Genomic DNA, 17,409 nt, shown 5'->3' on the forward strand with positions numbered 1-17,409 from the left:
GAAGATATCCCTAGCCATCACGAAAGAAATAATATTAACCAACATCAAAGCCTTCCCGTTCACACCACATCAAAACATTGCTTACAAAATTGGTTTTTTGAGATATTTCAGCTTTGCTGTGGATAGCGATCTTCAGTTAACAGATATTAAACCAAAACTTCCAATGGTGTGCAGTCTGTATAGGCAAGTTGAAGAACGCAGCTTTATTGTGATTGGCTGAAGCTTAACTAACCACTGACTAATGAAAATAACAAAATGACTTTCATATCACAATTTACTAACTTTTAGACAATTTCACACATCTTCTTTGTTGAAGTTATTTTTGTTCTTGATTATTGTTATAAAAAAACACAGATAAATGTATTTTAAAAATCTAATTTTGGATTTACTTGTCAAAATTTGTCATATTTAGATCAGAGTCCAAATGAAGAACATTCAAAACTAGCCTACATGACTTACATTCAAGGAAAACCCGATAAAATAAGTAGAATATTTATGAGACAATATCAAAACTGTATTCAAACCAGCCCAAAATTTTAGATTTGTTTAAGATCAGTGAGAAGCAAGAATCTACTTTGTACACTGGAATCTACCAAATATTTTTAGGTGTGGCTCAGTCAACAAATCATTTTATTTTTTTTTTTATCATAAAATTGTTGCCAGTTGTGGTATTGTTGATTCCTTGTCATTAAGAGTTCAACTGCCATAATTCTGTTTTTACAACCCTGTAGCTTAATAGAAATAAATGGAAGTAATACTATTTCTAGTTTGGTCAAAACTGGCTCACAATTGTGGCAATCATACTGAAACGTACATCTCATGAAACTGATGAACTTATAGACGTCCTTTATGATGTATAAATAATTTAATGTGAATGGAGGACCAAGTGGAATTCATCCTGATAATTTGTTGAACAAGAGGGGCTGTTATGCTTCCCTTAGAATGATATACAGGGTGTCAATTAAGTCTGGAACCTCTTTTTTAATTTTTGACTTCATAAGGTCCGTTCAGTCTGTTTGGTATAATGTGTGGCCCAATCAAATATCCGTCTACTATTCCAGCCCAGATATTAAACAGAAAATTTGTGCTGAAACTTACATTGCACAATTTCATGAGGGTTCTCTTCAGCCCATAAATGGCTGTTTTGGCTATTAATTATGCCATCTCGAGTAAATGATGCTTCGTCAGTAAAGAGAATATACCTTAAAAAATCGGGTTCATCAACTAATTTGTGAAGGAACCAACGAGAGCAGTCTACCCTGAGAGGAAAATCTGCAGGTTCTAAGGCTTGTACTTTCTGATGTCTGTAAGGGCACAAACGTTCTTCATTTAACACTTTCCACACAGAACTTTTGCATACATCCAAATTATGAGCAATAGCGCGAACGCTGCTGGAGGGGTTTTCTTCTTCTACGAATAATAAAACCTCTTCTTCAAAATCAACAGTCTGTATTTTACCCGTTCTACAACATTATTTTTCAAATGTCCAGTTTCCCTAAGACGAATATGAACGGCACTGAAGACGCTATGAACTGGGTGCAGCCTATCTGGAAAGCGCTCTCTGTACAATCTGCTAGCTAATCTGGCATTGCCTCCAGCAAGTCCGTACACAAAGTGAATATCAGCATACTCTTCAAAAGTAAAACGGTTCATATCGTACAAGAAACAAAGTAATAAAAGAAATTTAAATTAACAGGAAAAACTAACAGGAATTACAAAGAAGAACAGAACATTCAAACGGTGACAATCACGTTCAAAACATAGACTTGCTCAACAATGTCTTGATAGTTTGTTTATTAGTTTTTTCTTCATTTAAAACACCTGATTTGGTTGCTGATTGTTGGTCAGCTGTTTTCATGTAATATTATGCTATTGTTTTTTTAAGAGCATTGTGAATAGTTTGTTTCTTTTTTATTTGTGTGTGTATAACACATTGATTACTGTAAATGGAACAAAAATGACAGTAATATTTTTTTATGTTATAATAATTGTTCAGTATTTTAATAAAGAACCTTAAAAAGTTTATTCGTAAAAATCCACTACATTGTTGTATATACTTGCAATGCATGGATTTAACCTGTTTTTACGTTTGGTGCTGTAACTCAGTTATTTGTTATTCAATCTTTTTGAAACAAAAATTGTTGAATTGGTAATAAAATACGCTAAAAAAAGTTTATTCTGGTGAATTTGTTGTCAATGTAGCCGTTTTAAAGCTAATACAATTTGAAAATTTTGAACGGCCGCCATTTTGAAATGCAATGAGATATTTGTTTTATTTTTTCACTGAAAAGGACCAACACTAGGTTAACATAACTGTTAATTTTGAATTCTGTATCTTAAGTGGTTTTTGAGTAGTAATTTTTTTCCCAAAAAACACATACAGACAGACAGACGCTAAACGAAGTGAAATAGGGCACCTGTTATATTGCATTATTTGTTAGTTTTGGCTTGCTGAACAATGTGGCAAAGTTTGTTCGAATGGTTGCTGGACACCCTGTATATAAACACACACACACGTATATCCTTCACTCATTATTTACCTGTGACTAAAGTTTAATTTATTCCTAAGTAAGGGAAATGTATATGTAGCTGGGTCATGTATCTAAAAATAACTAACATTCAGTTAAAAATACTTTTTGGAGTCAGCAATTTTGTAACACCCTGTAATTAATTCATATGCCACTAAGATTGTTTAGATAGAATTTTATTTTCCTTCTATTTTACACATTAACCCTTTGTGGATGGCTGAAATTTGGCAAAAAAGTATAAAACGGAATATATCAAAATATGTTTTTCAGTACACATTTTGGTATAAAACAGTGTGTGATAGTAAATCTGTACCAAATAATTATTTCACGGTGGTGGGGAAAAAAGGCATTCTGATATATTCAACTGCAATGTCATCAAACGCACAAAACAAATTTCTATTAAAAATAATTAATTATTCAGTTTGTATTTCAAGAGTATGTATGTATATTTTCTTAAACTACCTCTTACCAATACTGTTTTAAACATTTTTAAATAAAGAATGAATTGGAATGGTTTTGCTCTGATTTTGCGGATATATCTATAAACCAACCACTACAAATATAGCCTCTAGCCGATATATCCATATATACCTGTAAAGGGTTCAATAATAATACTTATCATTTAAAAAAATATGTTAATATAATTACTAATAACTTATCAAGGTGACATCCAAAAATATAAAATGGATATTTGAATAAATATTCAATACAGTTGTTACAGAAATTATTTAACATGTTACCATTTTTAAGTAAAAAAGAAGAGTAAAATTTATAATAAATATATGATAAAGAAAGATACAGTACAATTTAGTAACATCACATGTAGGCTAAATGTCGTCAGGTTGGGAGATATATTTCTAAAATGTTTTGAGGCATTTTCTTACTTAATAGAAAAGCCAAAAAGGTCATTAACTTCAAACAAAATTATACCCTGTTTAGTCTATTTCCAATATATGGACAAATATGTTATCAATATAATAATCTAGTAGATTTTAAAATTTATCTTTGAACTAGCCTTTGATAGCCTTGTACTTATACAAAGGTCACCAACAGTTTTGAGATTATAAGATTATAAGTTTTGTTTGTATAAGACAAGAACGTAGCCAGGAAAAAATTTGCAGGGGGTTCTAGACAACTGATATTTTCCCGTACTAGACAGAGAGTAAGACCCCATATTTTTTCTTAAAAAGTTCTTGACCCGTTTCTATGTTGAGAACAATCTTTTAGTAGTACATGTCAGTAATACTGAATTATTTAAATAATAATAATCGTTTACTAAAAAAGTAATTGCATAGGATCCAGTCCCCCTTGCTGGCTATGTCCTTGGTACAAGGTAACTTAAGTGTATAATATTTGTGTTCAAAGTAATAACTCTAGCATCAATGCAATATTGTGATGTGAATTTCCATGTATTGAAAACACTCGGCTTCTAAAAACAAAATAACTGTTGAGCTGTTATTTTAGTTATAGATGATAAGTTGTTTTCTTTTGGTTTAGGAATGGCCAGAAATTACGCATAATGATATTAGGTGAGTTAGGCAGTAGTTAGTTATATCATATTGATGGCTTGAAGACTAAAGTTTGTGTTCGCACTGTAAGGTATTGAGGTCAAGCAGAGAATTTCTGCACAATTTATGACCAAAACTGTTGGTGAACTTGTGGAAATTGTTTTCCTTCAGCTCTAATAACCTTTACCAATCACATAATGTGGGTATGTGGGAAGGATTGATTCAATGTGAATGTTAAGTTTCGCTCCAGTTCACCTTCCTCTTAGTGGAGCATTTGGAATCTGACGTTGTTCACAGATTTGATGCCTGGAATCTGAAGATATGTTCGTCTGAAGAGATGCTAAAAAAAGTGGGTGACCAAGAAGCTGAAAATGTTGTTATGTGTAGGAAGCTCGGTTGCTCCACTGTGTTTAGAAATTGTGACAATGAGAATACCTCTTCACCTAGATTACACTATATTTTGTAGTCTAGGTGTCTTTGATGTCGAAACAATGTAAGGAGTTCATTTTTAGCTTCTTGGGTGCCTACAATTCCAGGAGTCAAGTCTGTGAACAGCGTCAGATTGCAGACACTGCTCTAGGAGGAAGGTAGACTGGAGCTAAACTCAACGTACACTTCACCAACCACTGTTTCTATCAGTTTTGGAGTCTGTAAATCTTTAAACATGTATATAGGACTCGAAGATTTGTCAATGCAGGATCTATTCTCAGATTTTTGTTCTCTTGTGAAGGAATTTAAGTAAAAACAATATTTCAATCCTTATGGAAACTCATTTATTGTGTTGGTGCTGTCAGTGTTTTTTAACCATAGTGCATGCTCATTATGTAGAATCAGACTATGACTTCAGCACTCAACAACAGTGTGTTTAATGCTGATTCAATACTGAAAGTAAATTTGAGATCTTTCAAATAATCTCAAGTAGATGTTAACAAATTTTGGGATATTGTAGAAAATCACATCACAATAACTTTATGCCTTCATTCTTTTTTCCTTCTTATCTTTTTGAACCTCTAGTGCACAAAATAATATTGTAGATCCTATAGCTATATATAGTCACAGATCAACCCTCTCAGATAAAGATAGTTGATTATCATAGTCTGTCCAACCCTAAATTTATCATGGGGGATGCTTTTTGGAGTGCCTACAACTCCTGGACTAATAAACCTCACCCTATACCTGACGACCCGTACTTTTAAACACCAAAGTCCAATAACATCAAAGTTTTGTTTGTTCTTTCCTGTCTTGCTCAGCTCGCCTGTGCATGTCCAAGCTGACGTAGATGTAGCAGAAGGCTCCGAGAGTCCCAGTGATGGTCAGGACGAGCAGCTGCCAGTAGAGGCCGATGTAATTACTGCTGAAGAAACCCACTGCAGAAAATAAACTCTGAAAACAGCACAAGTTAAGGGTATTATTAAGTTTCAAAAGTTCCTATGGTTACTAAACTTAACTTGAGACAGTTTTAAGTATTGATCAAAAGCAGTAACCATAGTATTGTGGACATCATTGTTACAAAAATTCAATTAAAATATATTCCATTATTTGGTTTAAATTAAGCTGCATCTGCAATCACAACGTTAATATAGCATGTGGCAATGCAAATGATCTGTTTTAGAATTACACACAATTCCATCTAGCTGATTTTTCCATGATGTGTTTTCTATTTTTTGTGTGTTTTTTTTCTAACATTGTATATTTTGATTGTTCTAAAATCGTGTTATATTAGGGATTTTATAAAATATGATAAATTTCATATCTTATTTCAGAATTAAAAATTCTGTCACATAACATAACAAATTCTGGATGGTAATACATAGTCTACAGTAACAGGTGACTTGTTAATAATTAACACTTGAGAGTCACGCTCTCTGAAATTTGTCACAATTTTTGAAATTCTGTTATCTATTATGATTAACAATATCAGCACCACAGGAACCCATCTTACTTCTTCTCACATCTGTCTTTACATCTGTTAGTCTGTTATTCACTTTGTTTTCAAAATAATTTGAATTAATATGTCCTCGCAGCCAATTTGGCAATAGAGTGAAAACCACATACGTTTTCCTGTCTATAATATTTATTTATAGTTTCACCAAATAAAATAGAGATATTTTAGCACACAAAAAAGCCTGCTTATAAAGTTTTCCACAAATCACTGTTTCCAACATAGTCTTGTGTGTTACCTAGTTGACGTACAAAGTTAGAGTGACGGTCTTTTCGCCATGGCCACCACCAATATCAGGGGATTGGTCAGGGGCTGTATCAGGGGAGCTGGTTAGGGGAAGGCAAAGAATGGTGTATCAGAAGGATCAGTGTCAAACGAGTGTTGATCATTGTAGTGTCATGTCAGGAGGATAGTGAGCTATAGTCATGTCACGAGCTGATTCACGCTACAGTGAAGCCGTGAACTTCTCAGCACTTTCCCTTTGCCCTCATTTCAGCTTCCAGAAAGAAGAAAACAATAATACAGAAACGTGAAAACACAGAGAACTCTTGGTCACATATAAGGTTTCCCGCTTGTAGCGTTGATGCAGGCTGTCAAAACGGGAAAACGTCATAAACGGGTTCAACTGTATTCTGTTCCAACAAGACAAGTTTCTCTTGTTTATGTTTTACTCATGTTTCATATACTTTTATGGTATTATTAATTTTAATTGATAGTGCTAAATTAATTTTATTTTAAATTACACTATACTTACAAAGACAAAGGTGAACATGGCACATCCGTATACGCTGTCGTTGGGGAATATTGTTCCAACAATAGATGGAATCATGGACATGTATATTCCATCTGATAATCCAATAAGTAACGCAGCAACAACTGCATTCCACCAGCTACAAAAAAAAAAAATATATATATATATATATATATATACATATTTATTCCTATAAATGAGTTACTATGATTTTAAATTTCAAATAAGTGTTTAAAGATTGTTAAGTCCACTAATAGAAATGCTTCTTTAATTTCAAGCAAAATTACACTGATAAGTAAAAGTATTAGTACTGACTAATAAATGTATTAGTGATTTTATTGGCTTAAACTGCAATGAAACCTGTTATTTATTTTTCTTATGTAATTTTTATTTATTTATGTAAACTTATTATAACCATAATTTAAAAAGTAATCTGCTAGACAAACTCAATTTTACTAGTTGAATCTGTATAGTAGTAACCTCAATAAATTGAATTTAGTAAGCAAAATAATTACTCATATGAAGATAGTAATTTTTATGCTATTGTCAATTATGTACATTTTAATAGATAACCTTTATGTTAAGCTATGGTCCTAGCTACGAGGCCTCAAACTATACCTAGGGTCAATGTGATTTTGCCTCCTAGGCTGTGGTCTCATGATAGTCTCATTTCTCTAGCTACATGGCCCCACACTACACCTAGGCTCCGGGTTACTCTGCTTAATAGGCTATGCCTTCATAAAAGTCTCATTTCTCTAGCTACAAGGCCTCACACTACATCTAGGCTCAAGGTGGCTCTACCTAAGAGAGCTCATAAAAGTCTTATTTATCTAGCTACAAGACCCCACACTACACCTAGGCTCAAGGTGACTACTTAAGAGGCTGTGGTCTCATTTTCTAACCCACAAGGCCCCACACTACATCTAGGCTCAAGGTGGCTCTACCTAAGAGAGCTCATAAAAGTCTTATTTATCTAGCTACAAGGCCCCACTCTACACCTAGGCTTAAGGTGACTCAACCTAATAGGCTGTGATCTCATAAAAGTCTTATTTCTGTAGCTACAAGACCCCACACTACATCTAAGCTTAAGGTGTATCTGCCTAAGAGGCTGTGGGCTCATAAAAGTCTCATTTCTCTATCTACAAGGCTTCACACTACACCTAGGCTCAAGGTGGCTCTACCTAAGAGAGCTCATAAAAGTCTTATTTATCTAGCTACAAGACCCCACACTACACCTAGGCTCAAGGTGACTACTTAAGAGGCTGTGGTCTCACTTTCTAACCCACAAGGCCCCACACTACATCTAGGCTCAAGGTGGCTCTACCTAAGAGACTGTGGTCTCATAAAAGTCTTATTTATCTAGCTAGCTACCAGGCCCCACACTACATCTAAGCTCAAGGTGACTCTGCCTAAGAGGATGTGTCTCATAAATCTTATTTATCTAGCTACAAGGCCCCACACTACATCTAAGCTCAAGGTGACTGTCTAAGAGGATGTGGCACATTAGTCTCATTACTCTAGCTACAAGGCCCCACACTACACTTAGGCTCCAGGTGATTCTGACTCCTAGGCTGTGCCCTCATAAAAGTCTAATGTCTCGAGGTTTAAATCCCTACAGTAGGCCTACATCTAGGCTCCAGGTGACTGTGCCTTCTATGCTGTCTTATAAAAGTCTCCCTTCCTTGTAAAAGACAGAATATTCATGAGTCTATGCTAAATATTCGGATATTCTCAGACTGGTAATAACTCGTCCTGAAGCACTTCTGCGATGCAATGCCAGAGCATCACACCAACACGGAGAGCTCTCTTTCTTTATGCTAGATCTTCCGTTTTAAGGGTTCTCACAGAGTTTCCCCTTCCTTCATTGCATGCCTGATTCTAGTAGGCCCTCTGATTGAATCATCACCCCCCTATTGGAAATATACACAAGATTTGTTTCTACAGGGATGATTATGCTATTGTTTATTGTAATGCTTTTAATTTTCACATTGCCAGTATATTTTGCCTTCTCCGAACAGGATGGTTGTTTTGTATTAATTATTTATTAGCGCTGTTTAATAGATTTCGTGTTAAACTTGGCCGTCTGTTCTTGCCAGAGTATCTGCCCTCTGAAATCAGTATCAGACAAAACTCACCAAGCACTCTTGAGTCCTGCCCAGATTCTCCAGGTTCACTTGTGAATGCCACACCATTTTGGAGCAGATAAAAACCATTGTCTTCAAACCAGCTATTTCATATATGATTCCTGTGTTAATGGCACATACATTTGCTTAAAAAGCAGAGATGAACATTTAAAGAAGCAAAGACCACAAATCATCTTCTGTAATTCCTTTCTCATTAGGAAGATGGCAGAAGCGTCCCCCTCAAACCGATATCTATGTACTATAGTGTAGGTTTTCGCAGGTAGTGCTTTTAATAATCATAGCTTTTTGAGCATTTTCTCTATAATGCAAATTGATTTTCAGTCTAAAACCTTAACTCATCATCGACCCAGCCTCACTTTGGGTGAAAATATCTGTTCAAAGTTAGCAATAGTTTATTTAATTGAACATATAAAGTTTAAACTATAAGGAAGGGAGAGATATCACCTGTTATCTTTTGATTAACCATTCCAAATTCAGCATGGCCAATCCGTCCCGATGCTTGATTTTTGGAGCTTTAATTCTCATAATGCCATGGTTGGTGTAATCTACCATTTGTTATTTTCATTTTAATCTCTTGGACTCTCTTGTGCTCTCTGCACAGATCTACTTCTAAATAAATCACTCACTCTTTTTTTAATCAATCTCTATTTGAACCTCTCTTTGTTCTTTTGAGTCCGATCCTTTGATGTATCTTATTGTGTGTTGTGAAGTCATTGGTTCTCACAAATATGTACTATTGTGATGATATAGTACTGAACAAGGTACAGATGACCAACACATGCGTAGAAGCTGGGAAGTTGGAGTATTTTTGGGATGCATGTGCCCTGCCTAGTCCAAGGACTCCCTCTTTTGGGTGCCTTCTTCCCCCTATGCTCATGGTAGGAAACATCCACAAGTGAGTGACGATTTGGCACATTCAATGTAACCTCTCCTATTTTACTGCAACCTGCTCCTTACCACCTCTCTTAAAACTTTGGAAGTTAGAGACCTTGACTGGTCCTCCAAATCAAATGTAAATAGGTTTTTTAAATAAATAATTATTTGTAATCTATATATCCATAAAATTCTCATTAAGAAGCAGTCTCAAAGAAATATCTATGGCTTACATTGGTGTACTCTTCAATTCCCAATACAGAAGTTATACCCTGTTTAATATCAGTAACTCAGGCAACTACTGAAAAGTTTAGTGGTAGCCACATGATTCAATGGAATAATCTACGGGTTTTCAGGAAATCAATTTTAACCTCGCACAAACATCTACCTCAAATTTCTTAGTAACATAAATATTCACTAATCTAAGTACGTTAGCTGTATTTAAATCTGTTTACCTGGCCGGCAAAATACTCAAGTCATCAGTTTCCCCGAATACAGAGTTGTTAGGCAAATTTAGATAAACCATGACAAACGCTGCATATTCAATAATCAAGGCTACAAGCACAACGGTGGTCTGTCCATATCTCCACTTGGCAACCCTCTTGCCCAGGCAGATCAGTCCAATCTCAGCTGAAACCAGTGGCAAAAAATAATTATACTTACATTAGTTCATAATCCATACATAGTTAACAATTTTAACAAACTAATATAAAAATATTTAAATAAATGTAAAAACTAATAAAAACTTAAAATATACTACAAGTGAAATGCAAATTCCTAATTTATTTAATACAATGATTAATATTTAATTACATTAAATTACCGTTATTATGATCGGATTGTACAAAATTAAATTTTTTATAACTGCTCTGCTTCATGAAGTATTTAGTTATGTACAACACAACACAGTTTATATTGTAAAATTTTTGCTTACTCTAAGTGAGGACACTGCTCCTTGCTGAATTTAAAATCATTTATTTAAATAATATTTAGCTTCAGGACTGTTGCTTTTTATTTCATTACGAGCTACACGTTGCAATAACTAATTATTTATTATTCTTGTGCAATACATTATTTTTATGCTCTCTCATTTGTATATAACAATTTTTATTAACACTCTTCCACTTGTGGTATTTTTATTACGAGGTTGTAGATTTGCATGTGGATGACCTGGCTATAATCCCTACTCTTAGTCATTGGCTGAGCATTAGCAAAACAAATTACTCAAAGTGCTGGGAAACATTTTTATACCTGTATGTTTGTCTGCAGAATATCTCAAAAACGAGCTGACCTATTGGCTTGAAATTTGGAATGAAGCCTTATGTCTATATAGACAACATTGAGTTCAATGATGGTGCTTTTCACTCTGTGTGATTTGCTGAGTGTTAGCGAATAATTTTACATTGGTCTAATGGGTAACCATGATGGCAACGATAAAATAAGAGAATAAATAAGTTAGTACATAGGCTGAGTACAACCATATAACATTTTAACATGTGGCAAATTAACATATGAAAATATGCATTAAAAAGAAAAAATAATAGAGTGGAATGTCAATGTTAAAAGTTAGTGACAAGGTTTGATTTCAGCGCACTCTTGTGTTGTAGTACCCTAATATATGTGCCAAGATATATAGAGAAAGAATGTTTTGCATGTAACTTCATTTCTGCATGGACCAGAATGAGTTCTATGATGGTTCATGTCCAACCATGGAATTTGGCTGAGCGTCATTGAAGGCTATCACTCAATAGGCTAACACAATTTCTCTTCTATCTGCCAAGGAGATAAAAATTCAAGATATTTAAAATTCACCATTATGTAGTCATTTGAGCTTGTTACTTAATTTTATTATTTTCTGAGTTTGGAAAGATATTACCATACAATTTCTTCTCAAACTGCAATAGGGCTATTTATTTTACAATGTGCAGAATAAAACTTAAAATGTCCGATGAACAGATTTTATTTCTTATTGATATATTAGTTCTTTTAGCTGTTTACAAGCAGTTCCACATCTTTGAAAATTTATTTGACACTGTCATCAATTTTATGGATATTCTTAGAAACAAAACAATACAATACAATTCTGTTATGTACAAAATGTTGTATTTAAATTAAATGTTTTTTTGTTACGAGATGGTGTGTGCAATGACATACCATCACCTATGATTTTTTCATGACATATGTACATCTTCATAGTTATAGCAGTATTTTTGGTTGTTTACAGAAGTTGGTTTGAGATCAGTTTTGATTGTATTAAACAGTCAACTGGCCACTCACCTAAGTCATTAATACTGCATCACACTCGATGCCCATGTATTTCCTCCATTTATAAATAATAAGCATCACATCAAGAATTCTTAGTTATAACAATTTTGGTTATTTTAACATTTTTATTTCCCAGTTTTTTGTGGCTTTTATTCTATTTTGCACTTTTATAGCACATCTAAAATAATCAGCTTATTCTTTACATAAAATTATAGTTTCTTTTTTCAGTATCATATTTGCCTATTTGATTCTTTAAGGACCTTGTAGAGACATTCATAAGGTTTTTTCCTCAATATGTTATCCATCAATCAACCAAATTCTTTGTTTAAATTAACATTGTGTACATTAATGATGTCTTGACAAATTCAGGTATTTAAAGATATTCCAAAGTATGAAAAGACTTCTGTAGCAGCTAGGCCTTAAGTGATGTCTTCAAATTCCTGTCTTCTACATATATCTTCTACAGGTTAGCTGTATAGTTTTCTTCCCATACAGATAGTTTACTTTTCAACAGTATCAGGTGGTATGTAGATAAGGCATAGTCATAAGGGTTTCTAGTGTAATAGTTGTGATTGTCACGTAGATGGTCAGGTTTCTGAGTTCTCTAAAGGCTTGATGATATAAGACGGGGTTCAGTCCCGCTAGTATTCAAACTGCCTTTTTTTAAAGGACTAGAATAAATTCCCTGTTTCCTGCTAAAAAGTTACCCCAAATTAATAATCCATACCTGAGTGAGATTAAAAAAGAGAGAATATTCTGCCCTGGTAGTACCACTGTTACAAGAGATTTGTACTCTTTTAAGGGCATAGATACTAGAATTAAGCTAACTACAGAGGTCACAATGTGTGAGTTCCAAGAGAGATTGTCATCAATTGTAATGCTGACATATTCTGCTACATTTTCTTGAGTTATTTCATATAAGCCTTGTTAATCATTTGTTCTTCAGCCTTTCCATATTAGTTGCTTTGTTTTATTCTCATTAAGAACTAGGTCTCATTAAAGTGGGCAGTATTGTTTTGTCATATTCAAGGCTATGAAATAGTTTTCATTTCAAGAGATATTGAGTATTTTGCAATGAGAAGGGCTGTATCATCTGCATACAACGTATATTAGTCCCAGTTAAGAAGATAACTTGGAAAATCATTTCCTAGCAGAATAAAAACCACTGGTCCAAGTATAGATCCTTGATGAACACCTCCAGTGTTTGGGAATAAGGTTTATCTTACTTCAGTATGTGTTATTTATTGTATAGTTCACTTCAACTATAGTTGACAAACCTCCAGGTAGAATACATAAACATTACTCCTTTTATGGGTCGTTTTAAATTTTTGTTGATTTCTTAGCACTGATTCACAAATCATTCCCATAGGAATTGTACAGTTGAAATGGAGCTATGAAAGTTATGTATCTTGAGAATCTTCAATAAGGCTATTGCCAAAATAATCCATTTTCTGAGTCTATTTTACTGGAGTATTCAGCTCTTTCGTCCTGACAATAACAGTTCTATTCCTGAAACTGAATATTATCTTGATGTGTGTGGATTAGAATAAACAAGCCAATTTGCACTTTTATTTCATTGTTTTTTTTATATTGTTACATCCCCATTTTTTCTTCTTAATTTTTGTTAATGCTTATTATAATAGCATCCTGTAAAGGTATTGTGTAACCTCTTGCATGTTATCAAAAGACTCGTTTGTCTTGGCATTTAAAGGGGCAGCATATACACAGATATTGTATACAATAGGGTTTATCTTTCCCTTCAATTTTGTATTTCCCTTCGTGGTTCTGGACCCTTTATTCAATGTATATAAAACGTTCCATATAATTTGCTTCATTAGGTATAGATTGTTAAGATTTTGGTATGCATTTCCATGCAGTAATATAGCATCAAATTGTTCTGTGATAAAAACATTTTTACTAAAATCACTGTTTTTGTACCTTAACTTTAATTTTGGTAATTGAACAATATTGAAACATTCTTGCCTATTAACATTGAAGACTTTGTTTCTTGATGTTTTAACAGGTGATTATAAATTGCATAAGTATGTAAATGCATAGTTAGTACTTAAATCAACTGCAGTATCTCCGTGTGATAAGATTAAATTATTTTGCAATACAATTTACTAATAACTTGTCTGTCCAGTGATTAACACTTCACATGAAGGTTATTTGTTGTATAACTGCATCAATATCCACACCTTAATCAGACAGGTTTCTGAAAGTTAAAAGATTTCTTGTAGGAATTTCTTTTGCCTCAGCTATGATGCAGAGTTTATTCTATAATTTAGTTTGTGTGTCCAGATGCATCTCAGGCAATATAGGTCGATGACAGAGCATGTCTTATTCCTATTAAATCGTTTTAAATTAATGAGTTTAATTACTGATTACTATATTGTATCAATAATAAAGAATAAATTAATTGTTGTGGAGGGACCAGGATTTTTCCAGACGTTTGTGATCATTCAGTGATACAAGAAATCAATAACACAAAGTTCGTTTTCGATCTGCATTGTGATCTCTCTCTCAGGTGGATAACTAACATAATAAACAACTACGATCTAGCGTAAAATAAACGATAAAATAAACTGAGCGTCATTGAAGGCTATGACTGGTATTCTCTCTATAGACTATATAGTTTAATGTGTCAAAACTATAATTAACTATAATTGTTTATGTGTCATTTATCCAAATTATAATTAACACCATCAACTAGGAGACTCCAGTAATGGGAATTCATGTTGAATCCTATTGAAAATTGGAGAGATGTTTCTTTTCCACAGTAGTTCTGGCTTGACATTCTGTAGTAGTGTTTTGAAAAGATCTATTGAAAGGAAATTCCATTTTTATCAAAATAGTTCACAATTTTGTAACAGTTCAGATACATTTTGTTTATTTTTGCACTTAACCCATCTCTCTGTTGGTAATGGTGGAATCGTATTAAGATTTCTTGAATTTATTTTATAATTACAGTTTTATTCATATGATATGATGTAGTTTTAGACTTGAACTTAATCATTGTAAATGATTGTTTTTAATGTTGTAAAACTGATTTATATAATAATATATTTTACCTTATTCTAATATTAATTTTCAAAGTTATAAAACTGCATTGTAATCTGGCATTTCCCCAGATACACTTCACTGTAGTAATCTACCTACTTTAAAAATCCACATTTTGCTTTGTTTTTATAGGGCACTCTGACATTTGTCCACACCAATAATAACATCATTTTATGTATTATTATTATTATTATTATTATTACCAGGGCATGCTTGGCTGTTTGGCAGTTTGTCATTAGTTTCAGGTTTATTACCTGAAAATATAGTCAGCCCATTTAAGGACTTCTTTTTTTTTGCAATAATTGCTTTTACTATCTAAGGCATGTTAATTTTGTTCTAGGTCAACCTAGATCAAGGTGTAACTATCACTTACATTTCAATTTTCAATTCCAATTTTAGAAATGTATAGGACCACATCATCTCCAGATGATGGTTGATAATCACAAGTTTTTGTCAGTGTATGAAGTTCACTGTTGTGAACTTTTCAACACTTACTTTGAACCAGACCTTGAACCTTCAGTTAGCACGTTCACCTTTAAAGAAGTACAGATGTTCCTTATAGCAAATGTTAAGAAAGGATAATTATTGAGTCTCTATCGTGCCTGGTAAGTTGAGTTTCTGAAACAGCTTAGAAGATAATGGAAAGGGTACAAGAGGAGCTGCAGAAAAAGATCGAAGTATTGACCCATGGCTACAGAAAGCTATCAAGACCATGAAAATTGACTTACAAATAATTTTTCCAGCTCTAATAAAATTATTAACCTTATGAAAGGGAGAAGCAGTTTGGAACATTGAACCAAGGATACAGAAAGCAATCAAGGCTGTGAAAGTTGAAAGTTAACTTACAAATAATTTCGCCAGCTCCAATTATCAACCCTATGAGTGGAACAAGCTGTTTGGAGTGATCCAACTGTTTGGTGAATCCCACACATGATCCATATACACCAGACATGAAGCAGATCTGAAGACCTAAATCAATAAAGAACTGTAAGGAAAAGTATTGAAACATTGTAATAACATTACTTTCTTTTTCAAACCAAGCACAGTATTTTGTGGTGAAAATGATAGAATCTTTCGTTTCAGTGGAAACATTAGTTTTGTAACCCCTGTTCTGAATAAAAAAAGTTGCCCTTGAAAATGATTGTACATATATGTGTGCAATTATGTTTCCACCATAAACATAAACATAAGCAAGTTTATGATCAAATAAATGGATCATTTTGGATCAAATTTCTCATACATTAAATTCTCAGATACATATTTTAAAAATGTTTTTCGAATTATAAATAACATTTAATTAAAAACAAACACTTTTGATTAAAAAAAACAGTTCTCTGAGAAACAGGCTCCACAAACCGTCTTCATTAGTTATGTACTAATAAGATAGTACAAACATAAATCCGAAAAAAACTTCTTGTTCAAAAATTATATGGCAATGATCTCCAACTACAACCTATGGGCCGGGTCCGGTCAGCAAAGATTCATTATTCAGTTTGTGAGTAAGTCAGCTAGCTTGCTGACTAAAATATTAGTTAGTTATTAGTTATTTTCAAAATAATTCTAATAGTAGATTATTAGGACAATCTAATAGCAATTTTCATTTACGGTACTATATTAAAGTATATTTTACTGTAACTATTGGCACCTGCTAACTACTTAAAGCTGATAATGTTATGCATTTAAAACATTTGAAAAGATAAATACCACTATTTCTTTTAGATTCTCAAATTATTTTTAAATGGAAATTTGTTACCCAGATGATATTTCGAGGTGGTATTTCTGATAGTAGCTTCTATTGTGTAAATAGGTTTGCAATGTTGTTACAGTTAAAAAACTACATAATGTATTTATCTCCTAAATGTTATCTGTTTATTTTTTATTCGCTCAAATAGTATCTATCTATCTTAAGAATGAGTAATAAAGTAACAAAATGTCCATATATTATATTCTTCAAACCAGCACATCACTATTGGTGCCATAACTTGGATAAACATTATCCAAATCAAATATTTACCATAAAGTGGACTACATTGTCAAAGATAAAACTATCTACCAGACACTAGGCACTGAGGGGATAGTGTGGACCCATTTTGACTTAGAGCCCATTAAGTTATTTGTCTGAAGTGTGCTGGTTGCCTGACCAAACAAATACTAATGGCTGTCCTCCTAACTGATAACAAGGTCACATTTAGATTGTGAGGGTTACTTGTTAAACTTTGCCGGTTTTGAGCATAGAACCTTTTTATGTAGATATATATTTTAATATATAAATTTAGATTTCTATAACTAAACATTTCTTTCAGAAAGGTCAAGTATGACGTAAAAAAAGTCCTAGAAA

The 17,409-nt window shown here is 33.2% G+C and overlaps 1 protein-coding gene across 1 annotated transcript in view; it reads right to left on the reverse strand.

The window, feature by feature from the left end:
* Window positions 1–4,795: 4,795 nt before the first annotated feature.
* LOC124364273 (UNC93-like protein MFSD11) overlaps window positions 4,796–17,409 on the reverse strand; it is a 37,592-nt gene continuing 24,978 nt past the window's right edge. The window contains exons 5-8 of the mRNA XM_046819619.1: window positions 15,918–16,040; window positions 10,202–10,376; window positions 6,733–6,868; window positions 4,796–5,419 (exon numbers count right to left, since the gene is read on the reverse strand). Coding sequence (XP_046675575.1) covers window positions 5,252–5,419; window positions 6,733–6,868; window positions 10,202–10,376; window positions 15,918–16,040 — 602 coding nt within the window. The 3' untranslated portion in view covers window positions 4,796–5,251. The remainder of the gene's footprint in view (window positions 5,420–6,732; window positions 6,869–10,201; window positions 10,377–15,917; window positions 16,041–17,409) is intronic.

This window comes from Homalodisca vitripennis, chromosome 6 (assembly GCF_021130785.1).
Source record: "Homalodisca vitripennis isolate AUS2020 chromosome 6, UT_GWSS_2.1, whole genome shotgun sequence".
NCBI lineage: Eukaryota > Metazoa > Arthropoda > Insecta > Hemiptera > Cicadellidae > Homalodisca > Homalodisca vitripennis.